The sequence below is a fragment of the Apiospora aurea genome (assembly GCF_038362705.1).
Source record: "Apiospora aurea strain CBS 24483 chromosome Unknown utg000008l_segment0_segment0, whole genome shotgun sequence".
NCBI lineage: Eukaryota > Fungi > Ascomycota > Sordariomycetes > Amphisphaeriales > Apiosporaceae > Apiospora > Apiospora aurea.
This window is the reverse complement of record NW_027117395.1, coordinates 2,273,078-2,291,418: the sequence shown is the minus strand read 5'-3', so window position 1 is coordinate 2,291,418 and position 18,341 is coordinate 2,273,078. Positions and strand designations below refer to the sequence as shown.

At 53.0% G+C, this 18,341-nt stretch overlaps 2 protein-coding genes across 2 annotated transcripts; both read right to left on the bottom strand.

The window, feature by feature from the left end:
• Positions 1-757: 757 nt before the first annotated feature.
• Positions 758-4,246, bottom strand: PG986_012171 (uncharacterized protein; the record flags this gene model as incomplete). Its single annotated transcript, XM_066848393.1, has 4 exons — positions 758-1,956; positions 2,012-2,423; positions 3,700-3,835; positions 4,224-4,246. 4 exons carry the CDS (start codon positions 4,244-4,246, stop codon positions 758-760), a joined length of 1,770 nt encoding a protein of 589 aa, XP_066695089.1.
• Positions 4,247-7,136: 2,890 nt separating this feature from the next.
• On the bottom strand, positions 7,137-10,470 carry PG986_012170 (uncharacterized protein; the record flags this gene model as incomplete). Its single annotated transcript, XM_066848392.1, has 5 exons — positions 7,137-7,730; positions 7,870-8,415; positions 8,476-9,880; positions 9,939-9,964; positions 10,018-10,470. The coding sequence occupies 5 exons, from the start codon at positions 10,468-10,470 to the stop codon at positions 7,137-7,139; spliced, it is 3,024 nt and encodes a 1,007-aa protein (XP_066695088.1).
• Between the last annotated feature and the right edge of the window lie 7,871 nt (positions 10,471-18,341).

Below are 18,341 nucleotides of genomic sequence, written 5' to 3'. Positions count from 1 at the left end.
GCGAGTTCGATTCTCGCATTGACCTGAGTTTTTTCTTTTGCTTCTACTGCTTTTTGGATTCGCATCTATACCAACTGCTATTGCGGATCCAACTGTTGTGTGCAATCCGTGTAATGTCCCAATTTCCTTTTTCCTCCTCCTCAAGGCGGGGGCACTGCAATTTATACGAGTGATAGATAGGTCGTCCAAATAGAGTGGGACAAGCGCCAGTTTCGATCAGACTGACTCTATTCTACCCAGCAGGTCGGCGGCGACCACTCCGCCAGCAACATTCATCGTATATGTAAAAATCAGTCGCAAGCTGCAATCCCCTAACCAAAGTTGACACACCAGCGTATTCGTCGAGGATATCTCGCTGCTCTCATGTCCAGCAGATACTCGTCTAGAACAATCACCGACTGTGCAACTCGGATGTATCCCTTAGTTAGTATGCTTGTATCATCACGACACACCAATTGCAGAGATCACATTTTACTCATCAGTACAGCTGGACCTTCACGCTAGATGCCCGCTGTGTTCACGGTATCTTAGCCCAACAAAACGGATAAAGAGATCACTGAAGGAACCGGTATTATTATACATGAAACCTGTACAAACGAAACCTGAACAAACTTCAATTGCTCTGCCTGTACGGACACGAGGGGGAATCATAAACTATCAACAACTATCGAAAGACCAAGCAGGAAACCAAGCCCACGGCGCTTTTGCTGACGCTGGGTTCAACAAGGAGCACCTGACGCGGACCAACAGACCAAATTTAGGTCGACTTCTTGCCAGGCTTGAGCTTCTGGAAGAAGCTGCTTAGCCGGTTCTTCTTCTTCGGCTTGTCGTCAGACCCGTTGCTCTCGGCAGTCTTGGCAGATAAGCTTGCGGCCGGGGCCTCAGTAGAAGGCTTGGTCTCAGTAGGGGCCTCGGTCGCGGACTTAGCCTCGGTGGTAGCGGAATCAGTGGTGGTGGCCTCAGTTGCAGGCTTGGCCTCGGTATTAGGGTCGACAGCGGCAGCTGTTGGTGCTCCGTTCGTAGTAGCAGCACCATCTTCCGTCGAGGCTGGAGCGGCGGGAGCAGCAGCAGCGCTCTCGAGCCCACCAACCTCCAGCGCAGTCTCGGGCTTGACGGTTTCCTTAGGTTCGAGACCGCCAACGTCCAGCGCTGTCTCGGGCTTCACAGTCTCCTTAGGTTCCTCAATGACCGGTACGATAACAGCCTTGTCGGACACATCCGTCTGGGGCAGCTTAGATGACTCAGCAGGCGTTTCTGTCGATGTCTCAGCGGCCTTCTCTGTGGGCTCCACCTCCTTCAAGAGTTCGGCCTCCATGACTTTCTTCTCCGCGACGGCGAGGGTGCTGGCGGCGGCCTCGGGACTCTCGCCGGACTCGGCAATCGAGTGCTTCACCTCGACAGGTACCGAAGGGGAAACTTCCTGGATTGTTTGCTCCTTAGGGATGGCTTGTTCCTCGGAGGCCGTGGCGATAGCAGACTTGGCGGACTCGGGCAGCATCTCCTTTACCGAGTCGGGCAGCCCAGTGGCAGCCTCGGTGGCGCTCGCCTGCGCAGTGGTCGCGGCGGTAGCGGCCTTCTCAGCCGCGATGTCTTTGGCGGCAATGGCTCCCGCCAAAGCGGCACCACCGAGGGCTGTCGCAGCTGCGGCAACGGATGCAGCAGCTTCTTCGGCGCTAACAGTGTTCTCCGTCTTGTCAGTGCCCTCACCAGCAGTGCCCTCGGCAGTCGATGGCGCCTCCTTGACCTTTTCCAACAGTTCTTCCTCGACATGGGCCTTCTCCTTCACCTCTTCCGGGTTTGCGCTTGCCTCGGGCGCGACATGAGCTTTCGCTTGGCTTTCCTTTACGACCGCAGGCACCTTGTTCACCTCCAAGGGGTTCTCCAAAGGAGCCTCCGCAGCCAAGGCAGCAGTGGTAGAAGCGGGGGCAGCAGATGACAAGAAGGCAGCCGCCGCGACTATAAATCATCAGCAGCGTGCATGGCGGATGGTTTCATATCTTTGGAATCTCACCTTCGTCGGGCGTCATGTAGGACTTGGGGTCCAAATCCACGTTGTTTGTGGCGGTGCTTCCGCTGGCCAGGTGGTCAGGGATCTTCTCGCCCGGTGCAAGCTGCACGGGGTTGACGGCACCAGGTACGGCAGGCATGGGGTTGACTTTGAACTCTTGGTTGCCAGAATCGACAGCGGGTGTCTCGGGGAAGGTACCCGGGATGGACTCGGTGCTAGCTTGCTTCTTCTCAAGCGGAGCACTCGCGGCGAGAGCTGCGGTTGTTGATTCGGGGGCAGCTGAGCTCATCGTGGCGGTGGTTGCTGGCGCTTCCTTGATGATGCGGTCTGTGGTGAGTACGTTGTTCTCGTTTCCGCTCGAGTCCTTTTCTCTAGGCGCAGTGTGGTCGGTAACCCAGTCGCCGTCAACAACGAACTGTTTGGAAGCGTGATGGTGGTTAGTCTATGTCGAACCCGTTCTGAATTTTGCTCGTATTGGGAAGATATATAGCAGTAAGACACTCGGCGATGTCAATTCGAATATTGCTTAGGAAGAAAAAACTGTGCAGTACTGGAACGAAGCAGTGGTGTTGGAGGCAAAGTGAGGTTTGTTTGGAGGAATGAATAAAGAAAAGAAGGCAACGCCCGGAAATGACTGCGCGCAAGGGAAATGAAACTACCAACTGCCCACTCTAGTTGGCAATAGGGTAAGTAATCACAACAAACACTCCGCAGCTAGGCGATGATATGGAGTGACTGGGGGGTACGAGAAGGCAAACGGCGCCTGATGTTTGGGTGGCCTGGGGGTTGACATGGATGTGCACAGAGGACAGGACTGCGTCATTTGCAGCAGCTGCCCCTCGTGTTCCAGTGTTTCAATGCCCTATAGCAATGCCAGTTCTATCAGGGCCGCGAAATTGTCAAGCTATGACGGTATTTCCGTCATCCTGGGTAGGGGTGTGCCGTGCCTCTCCCCAAGCCGTGCGCTCACGAAAGGACCAAGGCTCCTTGTAACCTATCGCCGGACTAGCCTCCCAGCCCGTCGATTGATTATTGATCCTGCCCTGTTTCGCACCTGATCCTCGAATCCTTGTTCGAGTTTCTGGGCTACCACCCTCCCATTGACCTATCAGCAGATCCGCCGCACCGCTGCAAATCTCCAAGCTGGCAAGAAGGTCCAAAATTGACATGCGATCCATAAGAATGTTGCGCAATCGGCCTAACGTCATGTAGCACGAGCTAGGTATCCGCCCGCTAGTAAATGAAATCATACAGAGAATTGAAGAAATGGAAAAGAAGAAGAAAAAAAGTAGATGCAGCCCTACTGAGGCGCAATCTGGGCGAGAAGCCGCGGATAGGCGTAGAACAAAGCAGAAGAGAACGCGAAAGAGAGCATCCTTGTGAAGGCAACTAATACGCAGCACACAGCGCACATCACCCAACCCAACCGCGTCAGCTTCGGCACTCGGGGGCTTGTTGGTTCAGCATCCATCACTGACAGGGCTGACCACGTCCTACAGGAACATCTGAGCTGCTGAGTAAGTGGCAAGCGCGCAACTCTGACTTCCGGTAACTTCGCGCAACGCAGGTACCGAGGCGGAAGTATGCGGGGAGGGTGTCCGATGTGGTATTGGTTGGGGTCGCGACGGGACAGGCGCAGACAGGCGCGCGCGCGAGGTTGAGTATTGAGAATATGGATGTTGGCAACGAACCTTGTAGTCGATCTTCTGCGAAACATCCTCGAGCTTGACCAGCTTCTCAAAGTGGTTGCCGACTCGGTCGAGCTTCTCCGTCTTCTTCCAACCATCGAAGGTGCCGGTCACGTAGACTTCGGACGCAGGATGCTCCCTAAATAAAGGAAACGGTCTTGTCAGCCTGGTGTCCGAAACCCCGCGAGGTATGGCGTTCAGAAGCAGAGGGCTTGAGCGTTGCAATATCGAGATGCGCGTGCCTGAAGGAGGCCGGCTAAAACTCTCGCGACCTGGTGTAGGCTAATAAGGCCTTTGGAGAGAAGTCAAAACCGCCAGGAGGCGCATATGCCTTCTTCAGTCACGGCGCCTCGGACGGGGCACTTTGACAGATGGTGGACCATCGTGAGTGCGCGCGCGCATTGCCGTGGCCGATTGCAGAATTTCGCTTATCATGGCGCTCCAAGTCCAAGCTCTCGCGGGCGGGGAGGGTGAGCGAGACGGGCAGATTGGAAGGGGAACAGATGGATGCGTGCATGTGGACTCACCACTTGAAAACAAAGCTGCCCATGTCGGCGGTAATTTTGTTGACTCGAGGCTGGCAATGGACAAAGGATGAGGCCAATGTCTGCGATATATTCCTCGTCGTCGTCGTCGTCGTCGCACTCCTTGGAGGATGTGGTGTAAGGATGTAGGTAGATTGTAGGACTGGGCCAGATTTCTTGATTGAAGGGCGATTGGGGAGAAGAAAGCTGGAGCTGGGGGAGCTTCGAATTTGGGGGAGCTCGGTCTCTGTCGACCACTACGGCTCTGCTCTCCCTTTCTACTAACCTCCTGCTAGCGAGCTGTCTGCTGTAATAAAATAATCAAAATGCTGGGCTACTGTACCTAACCTAAGCTCTTTCTCTCGGCTCACTTGGCGGCTGCTGCGGGCCTAGCAGCTAGCCTCTCGACCTGCTGCAGCCTGCTGGGACATTGAGCGACCGGGATGTATCTGGTCGCATTGCATTCAGTCAGGCACCCCGGCGCCGTAACGTACCTGGTAGGCACAATTTTACTGACCACATGCAATCCATAGGTACTGATTTCCAATCTACACCCCTCATCTCGTTTCTCCTCCGCGCGCAGGCCTGGATGTCCGGCAAGACCGGCAAGTCATTACACCAAGAGGCCATATAAATGGCACACACGCACACACACATCTTCCTTGGAGATGCTCTGTAGGAAATGTCGTCTTATAGGGCACCGATGCAGGTTAGAGGCAGCCCTAATCGTCGGTCAAGCACGATCCAGGTCGTTAGAGGTGCATGCTGGTGGATATTACACACGCACCTTCTGGCATGTTGTCGGCGAGTCGGTGAGCCAGGCCAGATAGCGACCCAACCACCTGAAGCGAGCTGGGCCAAAGCACCAGGGATCTACCTAGGAAGCATTTACGATTGACGGCCTACGATGCTAGCACCTTCAATAGGGGTGGCTGGCGGCGCCAGCTGTGCTCGCTAACGGTGGACAGGGAAAAAAAACTCATGCCTATTAGGGCAGTGGCAGCAAGCCACCTTGCCAATTAGGCAATGCCTACATCTAGCCATCTCAACGTCGAATTTTCAACTGTCCATTTGCGTCTGACTAACAACGAGAGCATACCTACTAATGGACTTAGCTGGAAATTGGGGGATTCGGGCATCCAATCTTCAGTTGGGATTGCGGGGCGGACATAACGCCAAGGCCTGTACGTCATATGTCATTCGTTGTTGAAGGCCAGACTCGTATCCCAACAGCCGATTTCATTTTGACTGTGATCGAGAGGTTGGAGGGACAGAAATAACTCATGATAAGGTAGCTATGTAATGTAGAGAGACATGCGCGCATGCATGTCTGGAACCCACCAACCAGATGAACGTCTTATATGTCTCCTTCCAATCGACCCCGTTCTTTAACATGTGCTATCTATCTATCTATCGGCTTACCGTTGCCTATCTGATCGATTAGTATGTACATACATGGTTTATACCACCATGGCCGTGATAGTAGGCGATTATCCGCACGACGACATGGGAGTGCATACCTGGTAGGTGCCGATAGACATTCTTGCTCCTTACACCGCATCTATCATCAAGTCACATCGTGCCCCGCGTCCAGCTGAGCGGCGGTTTCAGCATCATGCCGCCCCAGTCCTTCGCTAGGCGAGTGAGAATGCAGATCATTCCGTCTCAGACAGCAGAGTACGTACCAACTTAAACTTTCGACGGCATACCTGACTTATCAGATCGTACCGGCCGAGGCCAGCCGCTGGTAGCAAGTCGCACAGTCTCGTCCGGTGTCCATTTACCCCAGAAAGGAGCCCCAAAGTGCGATCCAATGTTACTAATAAGGTTTCTATCAAACGTCATGTCAAAGTCAGGGCGTCGACTTTAGAGTCAGCCTCGGCTCTCGCCCACGTGGCTGGCTCAACGTCCCGCCAACTCTGGATGCATCAGCCAGAGTTGCTGTGCGGGGTTCACTTTTCGGACTTGAAGTTTAGGCGATAACAACAATTGGTGATGATGATGATGATGTCCAAAGAGGAGGACTCCTTTTATTTCCTTTAATTGTTTTAAGAAGAGAAATCAAGAGAAATCAAGAATCTTTATTGTCCAAACACACCAACATGTATGCAGACGTCCAGTTCGTGACCGTAATCTCTTTTCCACGAGGACAACTTCGTTTCGTAATGCGAAACAAGCAGGGGATGAGAGGGAAAAGAAGAGAAATAAATGAGCGAGGACCCAAACTCGAGATAAGGATGAAAACTAAAATGTGCCCCTGGATGTGAATAAGAAAAGAAAAGAAAAAGAAGAGGAAGAGGAAAAGCCGCCCAATAAAAACGCCATGGCCAGGAACCTCGCCGGATTCCATGCTTGTTGATGTAAAGCCTCCCACATGTATAAAACAAAGCAACCATACACGCCGCCGCTGTTTGATGTCTCCCGGTCTTCGCCATCCCACGCCCAATATAGAATAAAGCAGTAGAATGTAAAGGAGAGACATGATGAAAGGAAAATATATCATAGATCGTACAGGCCGTTATGTATAACCATCTCTCCCGCCCAGAGAATAAAGAAGGGATGATAAGAAAACCTGGAAAGGGGGAGAATATCAGAAGAAAACCTCTCACTCACTCCCATGCACCGTTTTCGTCCAAAAGTGAAATGCCACGCATCTTGGCACCATGCATCTATATCTAACCACCCAAGGTATAATGCAAGTAAGGGAGGGTTTTGGGGTTTGTGCGTGCACACCGACCGCAAAAGAGGACATAAGATAGAAATCGAACAGGAAACATGGGAACAGACCACCCCAGAACTCCAAAAATGAGAGAACACGGTAGACAAATCGGCCGCGAAAGTATGATGGTATCAGAAGAAAAATGCGTATCCAGAATTCGAAAGCAAATTGCCGTGGCGACGGCGGCGGCGAGGTGGTCAGTTCCGTGAAGCAGTCTCCTCAAGTCTGCTCAGAACAGTATAGCTGTCGACAAGCAATTTGCTTCTCTCGCCGATTGCTGCCTCTGCTTGCAGTCTGCGCCGAACCATGGCCAAAACGGCGAGTGCTTCGTGTCGCTGACCACGCAAGACGAGCACATCTTCTGCTTGATTAAGATCTGCGATCGTACGTAGCCAATTCAACGCTGCTAGTTCACTCCTTCGAATTTCCTTCGAGGGATTGTTTGCGCTCTCAGAAACTGGGGTGTTCGGGCTGTTTGTCGTTGCGGGGGCTGCCAGGGCAGTCTTGCTGGTAGCACGGCTATGCGGATTGCCAAAGGCCCAGCATATGAGGGCATTGACATAGAGCGCCCATTGGTCCGAGATGTCGTTCTTATTCCATCCCAAGTACGAACGCGTTGCCGTGTGGGGGGATTTGGCTGAAGAAGGGTTGGATGTGTATGATGTGGTTTTGGTGTCGTCGTGTTTGTAATTATCATTGTCGTCATAGTCATTACCATTATCCAGAAAGGCAACAAGTGCCTTTGCGGAAAACTTGACTGCAGCAGCGGATTGTATGCTGCCGCTCCAGGCCTTGAGCATGTTCTGATGTTGTACCCATTCTCGAGGGCCGGTAATCTTCCGAGCAAACAGCCAGGATTCGCCAGAAACGGCGAGTAGGTCGTGTAAAGGGGTATAGTGAAGGGCTAGGTAGGTATTTGCAATACCGGACCCGCCAAAAAAGGTTAGAAATGCGTCCAGTCATTGAAAGATCGATTGTTGTTGAAAGATCGAGGCTTGTAGAATTGTCAGATCTAGGGAGACGCAGGGCCTCCGAAGCGAGGTAGACGGCGTTGTCCATTGGCGGAGCAGAGGCAATGTTCTCGATGGTGACTGTATGATCCGAGAGAACAGAGGGTTCGTTATTAGGCCAGCCAGCAGTGCGAACGGCATCCCAATCCTCGGCAGATAGGGCAGCCCAGAGATCTTTGCTAGCAGCGGTCAAAGGTATTGGAGGACAAGGCGTGTTGAAACGGTGTACAAGAGGCAGCTGATGGTACATGGTGGTATGGACGTCCAGAACAAAGCATGCGGCAAGCATCCGACGGCGAGCTTCCGCTTCGATCCATTCACCCCAGCGACCCTCGAGGGTGGTTGCGGGAGTAGGCGACGCAAAGGCGGGGTCTGGGACTTGAGGACTGGCGACCTGCAAGGGAGACGTTGAGTATGGGTGCCATTGCGAGACGGGAGAAGAAAGAACAAGACTGAAAAGATGATCCTGAAAAAGAGAGTATGTAACGGAACCAAAGACAGATATAGGAGAAGTCAGGGAACTCACTCTAGAGTACAAATTCTGGAAGCGCTCTGAAGGGCGAACCGCCCCTTTCCTACCTCTGAACCGAGCAAAGAATTCACACAGGAGGATCGCTTGCATGATCTGAACGTTCCAATGGGGCGCCTGGGAGAGCTGTTTAGGATTCGGCGCCGACGTATTGGGACGACGAGGTGGGACAGCACTTACACGTTTGACTTCTTGAGACGCGATATCATGCAATACATAGCCATGGGCGCGATCCTCCCTGCCGTCAAGAAACTGCGTGGCCATGGCGGCCATGGCACACCGCAGCACACCATTCGGTGCGGCTTCAAAGCTCTGTCGGTGCACAAGAGGGAAAAGAACGTCGAAGCGCTTCCAGTATATGTCGAGGAACGCGGGGATGGCGTTCAGGGTCGGACGGGGCAAGGTGAAGGCCGTCAGGAAGGCCGGGTCAAAGATGGTTCCCGAGAGTGCCAAGTCCTTGTGGCGACTTACCATTGCCTGCGCGTCTGGTATTGCTGGAGCAAGGGTGACTAAAGATTCAGCCGAATGTACGGGTGACGACACGTTCGGTGGGGTCGGACTACGAACTGAAGTGAAAGCCTGGGGGTGGGTCGTGTGGTCGTAGAGACTCTCTTCAGGGAACGAGAGACTCGGGTCGATCACTTGGGTATATGCATGGTTGTGGGGTGAAGGGAGCCAAGAGCCAAATTGAGGCGTGACAGTCGACATATCGAACGTATCCCCGGGAGAGACTGGTGTGTAGCCGAAGCCACTGCTCCCCATGGGCAAGTCCGAGTTTGGCGAATAGCTGCGATAGTTGCGGGCATGGCCGTCAGACGGGGTGGATATCCCGCTACCAGACCAAGGGGAGGAGTCGAACTGTAGGCCTGGTGGCACATCAAAACCTGGATGTTGTGACGTTGATGGAAGTCCCTCCGTGACGATGTAGATAGGCGTGCGTGGGGCAGCAAATTCGGTGTATGGTGAGCCGGAAGACATGTGGCCGCCAGAGTTATCGAGAACATAGGAGGACCGTTCACCCTGTCCTTGCGATCCACCGGAGGGCGATGGATAACTTCCGCAATCACCACCGGAATTTTGATGACTATGCGTATAAGATGTTGTATAATCGTTGGGCGCCATACTGGAACTGCCGTGACTCGTCGAGAAACCACCATCTGGTGAGTTGACAGATGGTGGCCGGCTGTCCCCTCTCCCTCGGCCTCCTGTGCTTGACGAGGCTCTGTCGCCTTCTTGATCACTGAACATGGCATTAGTTGGTGCCGTCTCGGGCAATGTACTGATTTCCTCAACATACTGTCTGGTTTGGTGGCGAGCAAGCAAATCAGCTCTGTGGAAGGCCCGGTCACAACCAGGATACTGGCACGGATGCCCTGGCGTTTGGTGGCTCAATTGATGGCGTCTATCAGATGAAATTTAGCAAAACCAGCGTTATTAGAGTAGAGGTCAAATAAACCCACCGAAGGTGTTCGGCTCGTGTGAATGTCTGGTATTGTCAGTTTGAATCGTCCAGTATATAAGACGAACAGTGGTGCTCACCTTTGGGGGCTTGCAAATCTCGCAGACATGAACTGGCACTCCCTTCTTTGCCCTGCTTACACGGCCAGTGATCGGTGTTAACTTAACCGGTGGCTCTGGTTGGGTCGACATGGGACGGTTCGGTTGACCCGATCCCCCAGCTGCGCCAGAACCCGGGCCACCATATCCACGCATTTGGTTCATCTCCTCCACGCCGGAGCTGCTGGCTTCGGCAGTCGGAATAGGCCGTGAGGTAAAAGCTGGTGATGACGATGAAGAAGATGCCGCGGTGGTAGACTGATGGTAAAGGCTTGAAGTTGATTGTTTCCTAGTCGGGTCTGGAAGTTGGCGTTGATCCTGCTCCTGGGGGTTGATATAGGCTGAGGCCGATGATGTATCTCGATTCCGACTTGCACCAGAGGACGGGGAGTCCTTTGGTTTAATAATGGGGAGCTCATCGTCTTCTACATCCATTATAAACTTAAGGCTAGCTCTCTCCCGTCTAGTCATGGTGGTAGATTTATCGTTGGTATGGGAATCAGGTTGTGACAAAGTTAGTAATCCAGCTGACACAGCCCTCTACCCTTCGATAAATTAAGAGTGACGAGATGGAAATAACCGTTGTCAGTAAGACTGAGGTTACAAGGGTACTGTCGGGTACAGGAGACTCCGAGTATATCTCAGCCTTCTGTTCGGATGGTAACAACGGTATGTTGTAAGTATGGGGTGCGGGCAAGTCTGCGTTGATTTGAGATGTACCTGAATGGGACAGTTTTAGGAGGGCTAAGCCGCCGAAATTACTATATTGAGACGCGTCAAGAGGCCAAGTAGGCGCGGGTAACGGGGAAAGAAAGTTGAGTAAGATACAAAGAGGTAGAAGCAGGAAAAGTGTCATCCTCGACCAGATGTTATCACCCACATGTCCATGGAGGATGTCCTGAATAGCAGTACCCCTGCCAGCTGGAAGCATGGGTGGTGCGAAGATACTCGCGCATACTGCAAGTAATCCTTCACAATCCAGGTACAGCGTGGCTTATGTCGTAGATGCTATTTACGGGGTACGAGTACATGGTGGCCTCGTCGTCCCCTTTTTGGGCAACCTGTACCAGAGGCCTGTACCTACAAACCTTGCTAACTACCTGGTTTGCTCTGTAGTTCGGGTTCAACTGTCGAGTACTTTTGCGCACAAGGGAGACTTCTCCACAGCAATGACAGGGAGCAGCCCACTCGAGGTTGGACAGAACGAAACGTCCAACCCAGTGGACTGGGCTTGGTACCATAACTAGGAGAATACCTATTGTGTAGCAGAGGCACTAGCCCGAATGGGTAAATAACTTAGAAGACTGCGGCGCAACGACGCCCTGGTAGCAGGACGAGAGACCGAGTCCATGTATGTAACCATATAGGAAGAAAGGGTGAGAAAGAGGGAAACCCATAGGGTTCGCGGTCCCGCAATGTACCCTCATGCCTGGAGACTTGGTTGCCTTGAGCCCCGTGGTCTGATCGACGACTGAGTATCCGTATGCGAAATAGAAAATCGGCCACGCTGCAGGTCGTCTTACAGACAGCAGAAGGCGCAGCTAGCGCCTGGGCAAGTATCCAACCCCCCTTGTCAGTCCAGTCGGGGAGTCGCTGGACCACCCAAACGAACGGGTTGCTTATTGCCGGTTTGCACAGCCAGCAAGACAGATTGGCTGCAGGGCAACGACCACCTGGGTCTGGGTAGGTTGGTGATCCTTTGGTCTTTCGGCTGCTATGAGCTGCATACTTCTGGCGAGATCTCCCGCAGCCCGATCCGAGACGAGGGTAGAAAAGGGAAAGATGTCGGTAGTGGCCGCCATGTGTGCTTGCGGCGATCAACATAAAAAAAGCCCTTTCGCAGTAGTTGCCTAGAGATGGCGGGCGCAAATACAACACAGAACACACATGTGAAGATGAGCTCCTGTGTTGTGGGCAATCCAAGAGAATAGAAGGCAGGTGTGTTTGGCCGAAAAGTCGGGTGAGATTACAGGCAGCGATTCCGGGCAAATCAGGCCGTCGAGCGATTCTCGATGACACAAGACTGTGCCGTTTTGAGAAGTCTGCGTTGTCTTGAAAGAGCGGAGACCGTCAGCATGGAGATTGCATCGCGTGGCCAGGCCCAACTCTCATTGGGGATGAGGGCGCGCAAGGGAAATTGAGCTGATTCGACCCGTCCCAGAAGCCCCGCCGCAGTGCCGACCTTGTAAGGCAGACACAGACAAGCGAAGGTATTGCGGGCAGGCGGCTAGGGGCCAAGGGACGCTTCTTCCCGTCACCGTGTGCGTCTATCGCTTCGAGGCCGTGACTTTCTTGTCGAAGAAGGCGGGACATGATTCGACCCAACTGCCAAGTACGGCCCGCAGTGTTGGTACAGTATACGGGCGACAAGGGGTGACCTTGAAGACGGCCAGGCCAGGGGTTCTTTCTCTGGAGACGGCCAAATGGGAGGGTGTTGTTGGAGAACGGTTGTGTGCGTGTGTGTGTGTATCCTGGTGTGGTGGGTGTGGGTAGGAGGGTGGAGGGTGGCTCTGGGCGTGGAGGGGCTTAGACAATTCGCCCAAGGCCATTGGACACCCGACTGCGACCAAACAGCTATTTTTATATACGCATCCAATTGGGAAGGCAGTAAGAAAGTGAGATTATTGTGGTACGCACAAGCTGGGAGGACATGGGAGGCGCTGCAGCTGCCCTCGCCCTACCGCCATTGACCGAACATTCACCAAGCAAGATTTGAGCCCGTCGGAAGCGTTCATGGCATCGAAGACAGATCAGATGGATGTCGGTATCGCCGGCCGACGCAAGGAAGGAAATAGAGTTGCCCTAGCAAGCCCAAGCTTCCCGCAAGAAAACGGCCAGGATTCAAAGGAAGGAGCCGACCGCGGCAGTTAGGCGCTATTAGCCGCGGTTCCGAGCCTCTTGTCCGTTGGGGGCGGATTGACCATGAACGGGACTGTTTGATACCGGACATGGGACATGGGCCATGGGACATTGGATAGAACCTCTGTAAGCTATCCAAAAAAGAAACCATCCTTACGTACCTAGGTAATCTAGGTAGGTACATGTAGATGGTATGGACATAAAAAATGATCCGATTCGGCAGTTTCAACGTTGGAGTATTGGAGATTACCTACCTATGTAGGTACATCACAGCATATACATGCATACCTACTTGATCGGGTGCTACCTACTTACATACATACCTTACATACCTACCTACCTACTGCCTATGCGACGCACTCGTTGACAGCCTTTCATTGGGGGCTAAAATGCGAAACGGGGGCCGGCCGGATGTGGAAGAGGAGGGTGGAAACGGCGAATAGTCTCGAGGGTATCCGACGTCGTCGTCGTACAACTGAAAGCATGGAAGTCATCAACTGGATGACAGCAGCCAAGGCATGCAACAACAACCTAGCTCGCTGCGCAGAACAAATGGAAGGATGCCGAGTACCTAACCTACCGTCTGGTGTACGGCACAACTGGAGGTCGAGGCCGGACAAGCGAGGCGCGCTTACCTCTTGCCTCTTCCCCCTTCCCCCTTCCCTCTCCCCTCTCCCCTCTTCCAGGAACCGCCATCATTGGACAGTCAGGTAAGGATCGGTTCAAGTGTTCCTTGCCCCCCCCTCAAGCTTCCAGAGCCCATGGCCGCCCGGCAACTGTCAGCTCCTGTTCTATAGCTTGATGACGGAATCTCGTCCAGGGCAGATCCGACGAGAGAAAGGCCCAATACAGCCCAAATGAAAGACCAACCATCTATCCTCATAAATGAATCAATCTATAATTGATAGGTGAGGTCGTGTTTCCCCTCGTTGCTCGCGTCACAATTTTGATTCTGTTAGGTAGCCCCGAATTGGCCGACAGGGCAGGCAGGGCAGGCGCACTTGCATGCAGCACTACTATCGTTTTCCTGCATTTGGAAGCCTCGATCTCAATTTGCCCCGCCACAACCTCAGCGCTTAGGTTTTTATTAATAGTCTCCACGGCATCAACGCTCAGTGCCTGCCATTGAACGATGCATCACTACATTCATCCAACTGCCACTCACCCAGATCTTCTTTTCTCTCAAATGCCCTCTCCCTATTGAGGCTTGGAAACAAACATCTCGCTGCGTCCTGCAGTCATGAAGTGAATGTCTTACCTTCCTCGCTCTATGCTGACAGGCGTTTGCTCCCGCGCAGAATGGCATCGCTCCTCGACAGTCTATTCTGGAGGTGGAGGTGGAGGTACAAGCAAACATAAGCCTGCCTCCGTAGCAAGCGCGGCAGTCCGTATTCGAAGCACTGGAGGAGCGTGTGGCACCAGATTAGGCGCCCGCTGTTTCACACCAGACACCAGAAGTACCTCTGCTGTGCAAGTAATCAAGGCTGCTTGAGGTACATCAATCAATTTGATTGATGGAATGGCTCAACGACTTGCTAAGCCGCAACCTTTCCTGCTGCTTTCCCTTCCCTTCCCATCTTACATACTCCATTTCTTTTTCGTCTATCCCTCGCATGCCATCCATCCACCCACCTACCCCTTGATCCATGAAGCCATGTGGCCTGCCAGGCGGCTCTGGCCATCCCGTCACCCGTCTGTCTACCAACTCCATCCGTTCTGCGGGTGCCGCCGGCTAGCGTCATACCCATGGCCTCGAGGCGTGGGTGTCTCCAGCTGTCCCGACGGCTCTGCGCTCTGTGTAGCGGTCTTCGCCCCATCAAGACGTCGTGTACTGCCCGTCTCCTGTTGGGGGTTTCCGCCCCAGGTCTCCATCGCGAGCTTGGACTGTTCGTACTACTGTAGAGCAGGCTTCCCGTCCTGTTCCCCAGTGCGGCAGCATCCCTCGCATGAGCCGGGCTGTGGAGACAGGCGATGAACTGTTGGCTCTTATGCTGACTGCCTGCCTTATGTGCCTGCATCTTCGAGTGCCACATGCTGGCCCTGTCCTGGCTTAGCACCCCTCCTTCAGGTGAAAGCACTTTGCTTCAGCATATCGTGACTTTCAGTCGGTCCGATAGCCATGTGTGTGAAATGTCCCCATTATAGAATGTGCGCTGCCATCGAGGATCAAAGCTGGCTATGCTGCTGTCGCTGAAGATGCCAGCTTTACATGCATCGCTAGGCTCCTCGAGTGTTTGTTCTTCATGCTGCAATGATCGCGCTATTTGCGGTACTGCAAGCGAGGGTCTTGGTCAAAGGAAGGCTTCGTGGCGGAGCCTTACTCATGGGGTCCTCAACGACTAACAGTGATGCTCTGCATCTTTCCCCAAACATCGCATGTCAGTAATGGCGCCAACAAGAGGCCCCAGCATGCCGGCTGCTAGCTCTCGTCCCGGGCCAGGGGCCAAAGCTTTCCGGTATCTGGAATCAAGTATTCGTGGCCTAGACCAAGACATCCTTCAAGTGGCAGGGGTGCTTCCTTTGACTTTGCCGTATCGGTGCTCCAACGGGACGTTGGCCGAGCTGACGAGGCCGAAGATGTCATCATCCTCCATCGATAGCAAGGTAATGGCAGTCCTTGCGATGGGAAGACCCTATCTGCCACGTGGTTATAAGGTCTACCACGAGCCACTAGCAGACCCAGGCGAGTGACTGGGTTCTGATACGCTCACAGGCTAACCAATGTCGCCTTGACAGCATGCATGCAACAGCAGTGGCATGCTACATCTTCTCCACAAGCAGGACGGCTGGGTGGTCAGCCAAAGGAGCGTGGCACCGAATCTTATTACTCAATTGGGTGAGATCGTTGAGCCTGAAACGCCGTTTCTGCAGGAGCGGTAGGTGGTGAGCTCCTTACACATCGGCCTCCGACCAACGAGACCGCGGTGGCCTGCTTGCTTGACGTACCTGCCGAACCAGAATATACCGTCCTGATCATAGCTTCAGGGACGGAAGCATGTTCGGAGCACAATATACCAATCACGGTAGGATTCATTTCCGATACTATACGGCTAGATGTTGATCCAAGCCATCATCGGCTTTTTTTGCGCCCTACCGACCTTGCCGCGCTGCCATGTCACCTGAGGTGCCCGTTATCCTGAGCTGGATGGCTCCCGAAAAGCTCTCATCAACTGCGTACATGTACAAGATTGTTACAAGGTGGTGGTCTATCCTGCATTCAGCGCAGCTTCGGGGTTCGCAAGTAGGGCCACACTGGGCCACACGCTTGTGTGACCCTGAAGGATGCATTTTGCATGATCCTACAAGCAGCAAGGGTAGGTTTTCATGCCTAAGGCAATGTTATTGGACGGGCTTAGCCAAGCGGAAGATTAACGTCTTATCTGCTTCATGGGGTAGTCCCACGTTGCATGTATCAACTAGATTGCCGCCACAGACGACGGTTACGATATTTGCATTTCGCCCTCTTTCACGCGTTGTCGCGTGAGTTTCGCTTTCGTCCCTGGCCAATATGCATGGCCTGCTCCTACTGATTGAAAGCTAGGCAGTTGTTTCGCCAGACCTTCCTGTTTAAGGAAGTAGTCGCCGTCTACTGATATTTGCGTGGAGAGGAACACGCTTGATCTGACCCGAAGGCCTACCTACGGTGAAGTATAATGCATTTCGGTGAGCATAGCTTTCAAGGTCGGGATGGACTGTCACAACAGCATATTGTTATACGTTGTATAATCGAGTGGTGTAAGGTACGGTCCCTATGCTTCGGGACAGGAAGCGGTTATACGCATCCTGTGAGGATCGGCTCACTGCCCAGGAGACAGGTCGAGCACGCCCTAGCACGTTCCGGATGGATAGTTGAGTACGGGGGCTTTCATAAGCGGGGAGCGTCCGTACTATGCAGAATGCCGTATGTTATATTTCTACGTTCCACGCGGACGCCACTGGGGATGCCTTTTAACAGTGGGATCCCAGGGCGAGGAGAGGGGAGATGGGGGTTTACGGGAGTTGGATTACTGGATCTCTTTGTCACCTGTCACTTTTCGGTGGCTTTCCCTTCGTTGAGATCGTGTATGGTAAGCCTGGTTTCGAATCCCTGAACGAGGAGTAAAACTTGCTTGCACACGAGACGCACATGTTGAGTGTCATGCTAGTGACCTAATCATTGGCCCAGCCCAGCAAATAACAGCATCCCTTACACCTCCCTTTCCACTCACCATGCAGTAGAGCGAACTTCCCTACAATCCCTGTTCTATGGGCCCTCCGGCATGGCAGTCCTCGAATAATACCACGGGGTATATGTCGCTCTGAAAACCAGGAAGCGCAGTGAAGCAAATCTTCGGATTGCTTTACTCGGCGCACGCGGACACTCATGAACCATCGTGCGTTTTGCTAGCACTAGACTGAAGTCGTAGTCCGAGTAGGACCGTTTTCCCTCTTGCTGAGAACTACATAATCCACTGTATGACCCGCCAGAAGACCCAAAATATGTTGGATATCGTGGGAGGATCTGCCGCGGCACAACTTCTGAACAAGCGGATCGTCCCCAGGAAGTCCTTCCGGGTGCTGCCTCCCCCCCTCCTAGGCGCTTGGTCAAGCTATTGGGCCTTGCCTATGCGCTAGATGTGTATCTACTAACAGACATTCTACTTCTGCCTGTTATGCCAACATGTTCATTTGGTCCACTTTCGCTGGTGATGGCAATATACGTCCTCCCGTCTTTGGATCATAGAGATATCCGTGGGTCTCTACCACGGCCCTTTGAACACAAGCGTTTTATACGTCTCTTCTTACTAGATATGGCATCGCCAATTACCGATTGGGAGGTATCAGACTGGATATTTCATATATTTCGGACTGGGCTTTTTGACATGATTATGATTCGATGTAGGTACAAAATCTAGAGTATGAAGATGGTATCCGCCAGGGCATAGTAATTGTTTAAGGGCGACGATGTTGAAGATATACCTTTCTCTCCTTATTGACACTCTTTCAGAGTTCCTCCCATTAATACCCTCCAATGATGACGAGCTCTCTCTCATATTAGGTAGTTAATAAACCCCAAGGAGAGTGGCTTGCCATACCAATCAGTGATTCGGGGGAGGAAACACGCATGCCGGCCAACCCAACGGGAGAATTAACCTTCTTACAACGGTGAGACCCGCCCCCTTCCTCCTCAATATAGATCAACGAGGGCCGAGATCTCACATATCCTGCTGACGGACATTCGTGGGCGGCATGGCGGCCACAACAACGCATGTTGGCTTATGTGTAACATGTACCCTCTCCCCAGCCCCCCCTCACTGTTACCCCTGAATGTCGGCAGATACATCGCTCACCCATCTCTCCGGCCCGAGATTGAATTCTGAGAGAATGGGAAAGTGTCAGGTAACCGGCCACACATACTTCAGGCCCCCATTCCCTCTGTGCTCAAAAGGTCTGGGTAGCTGCTCCTG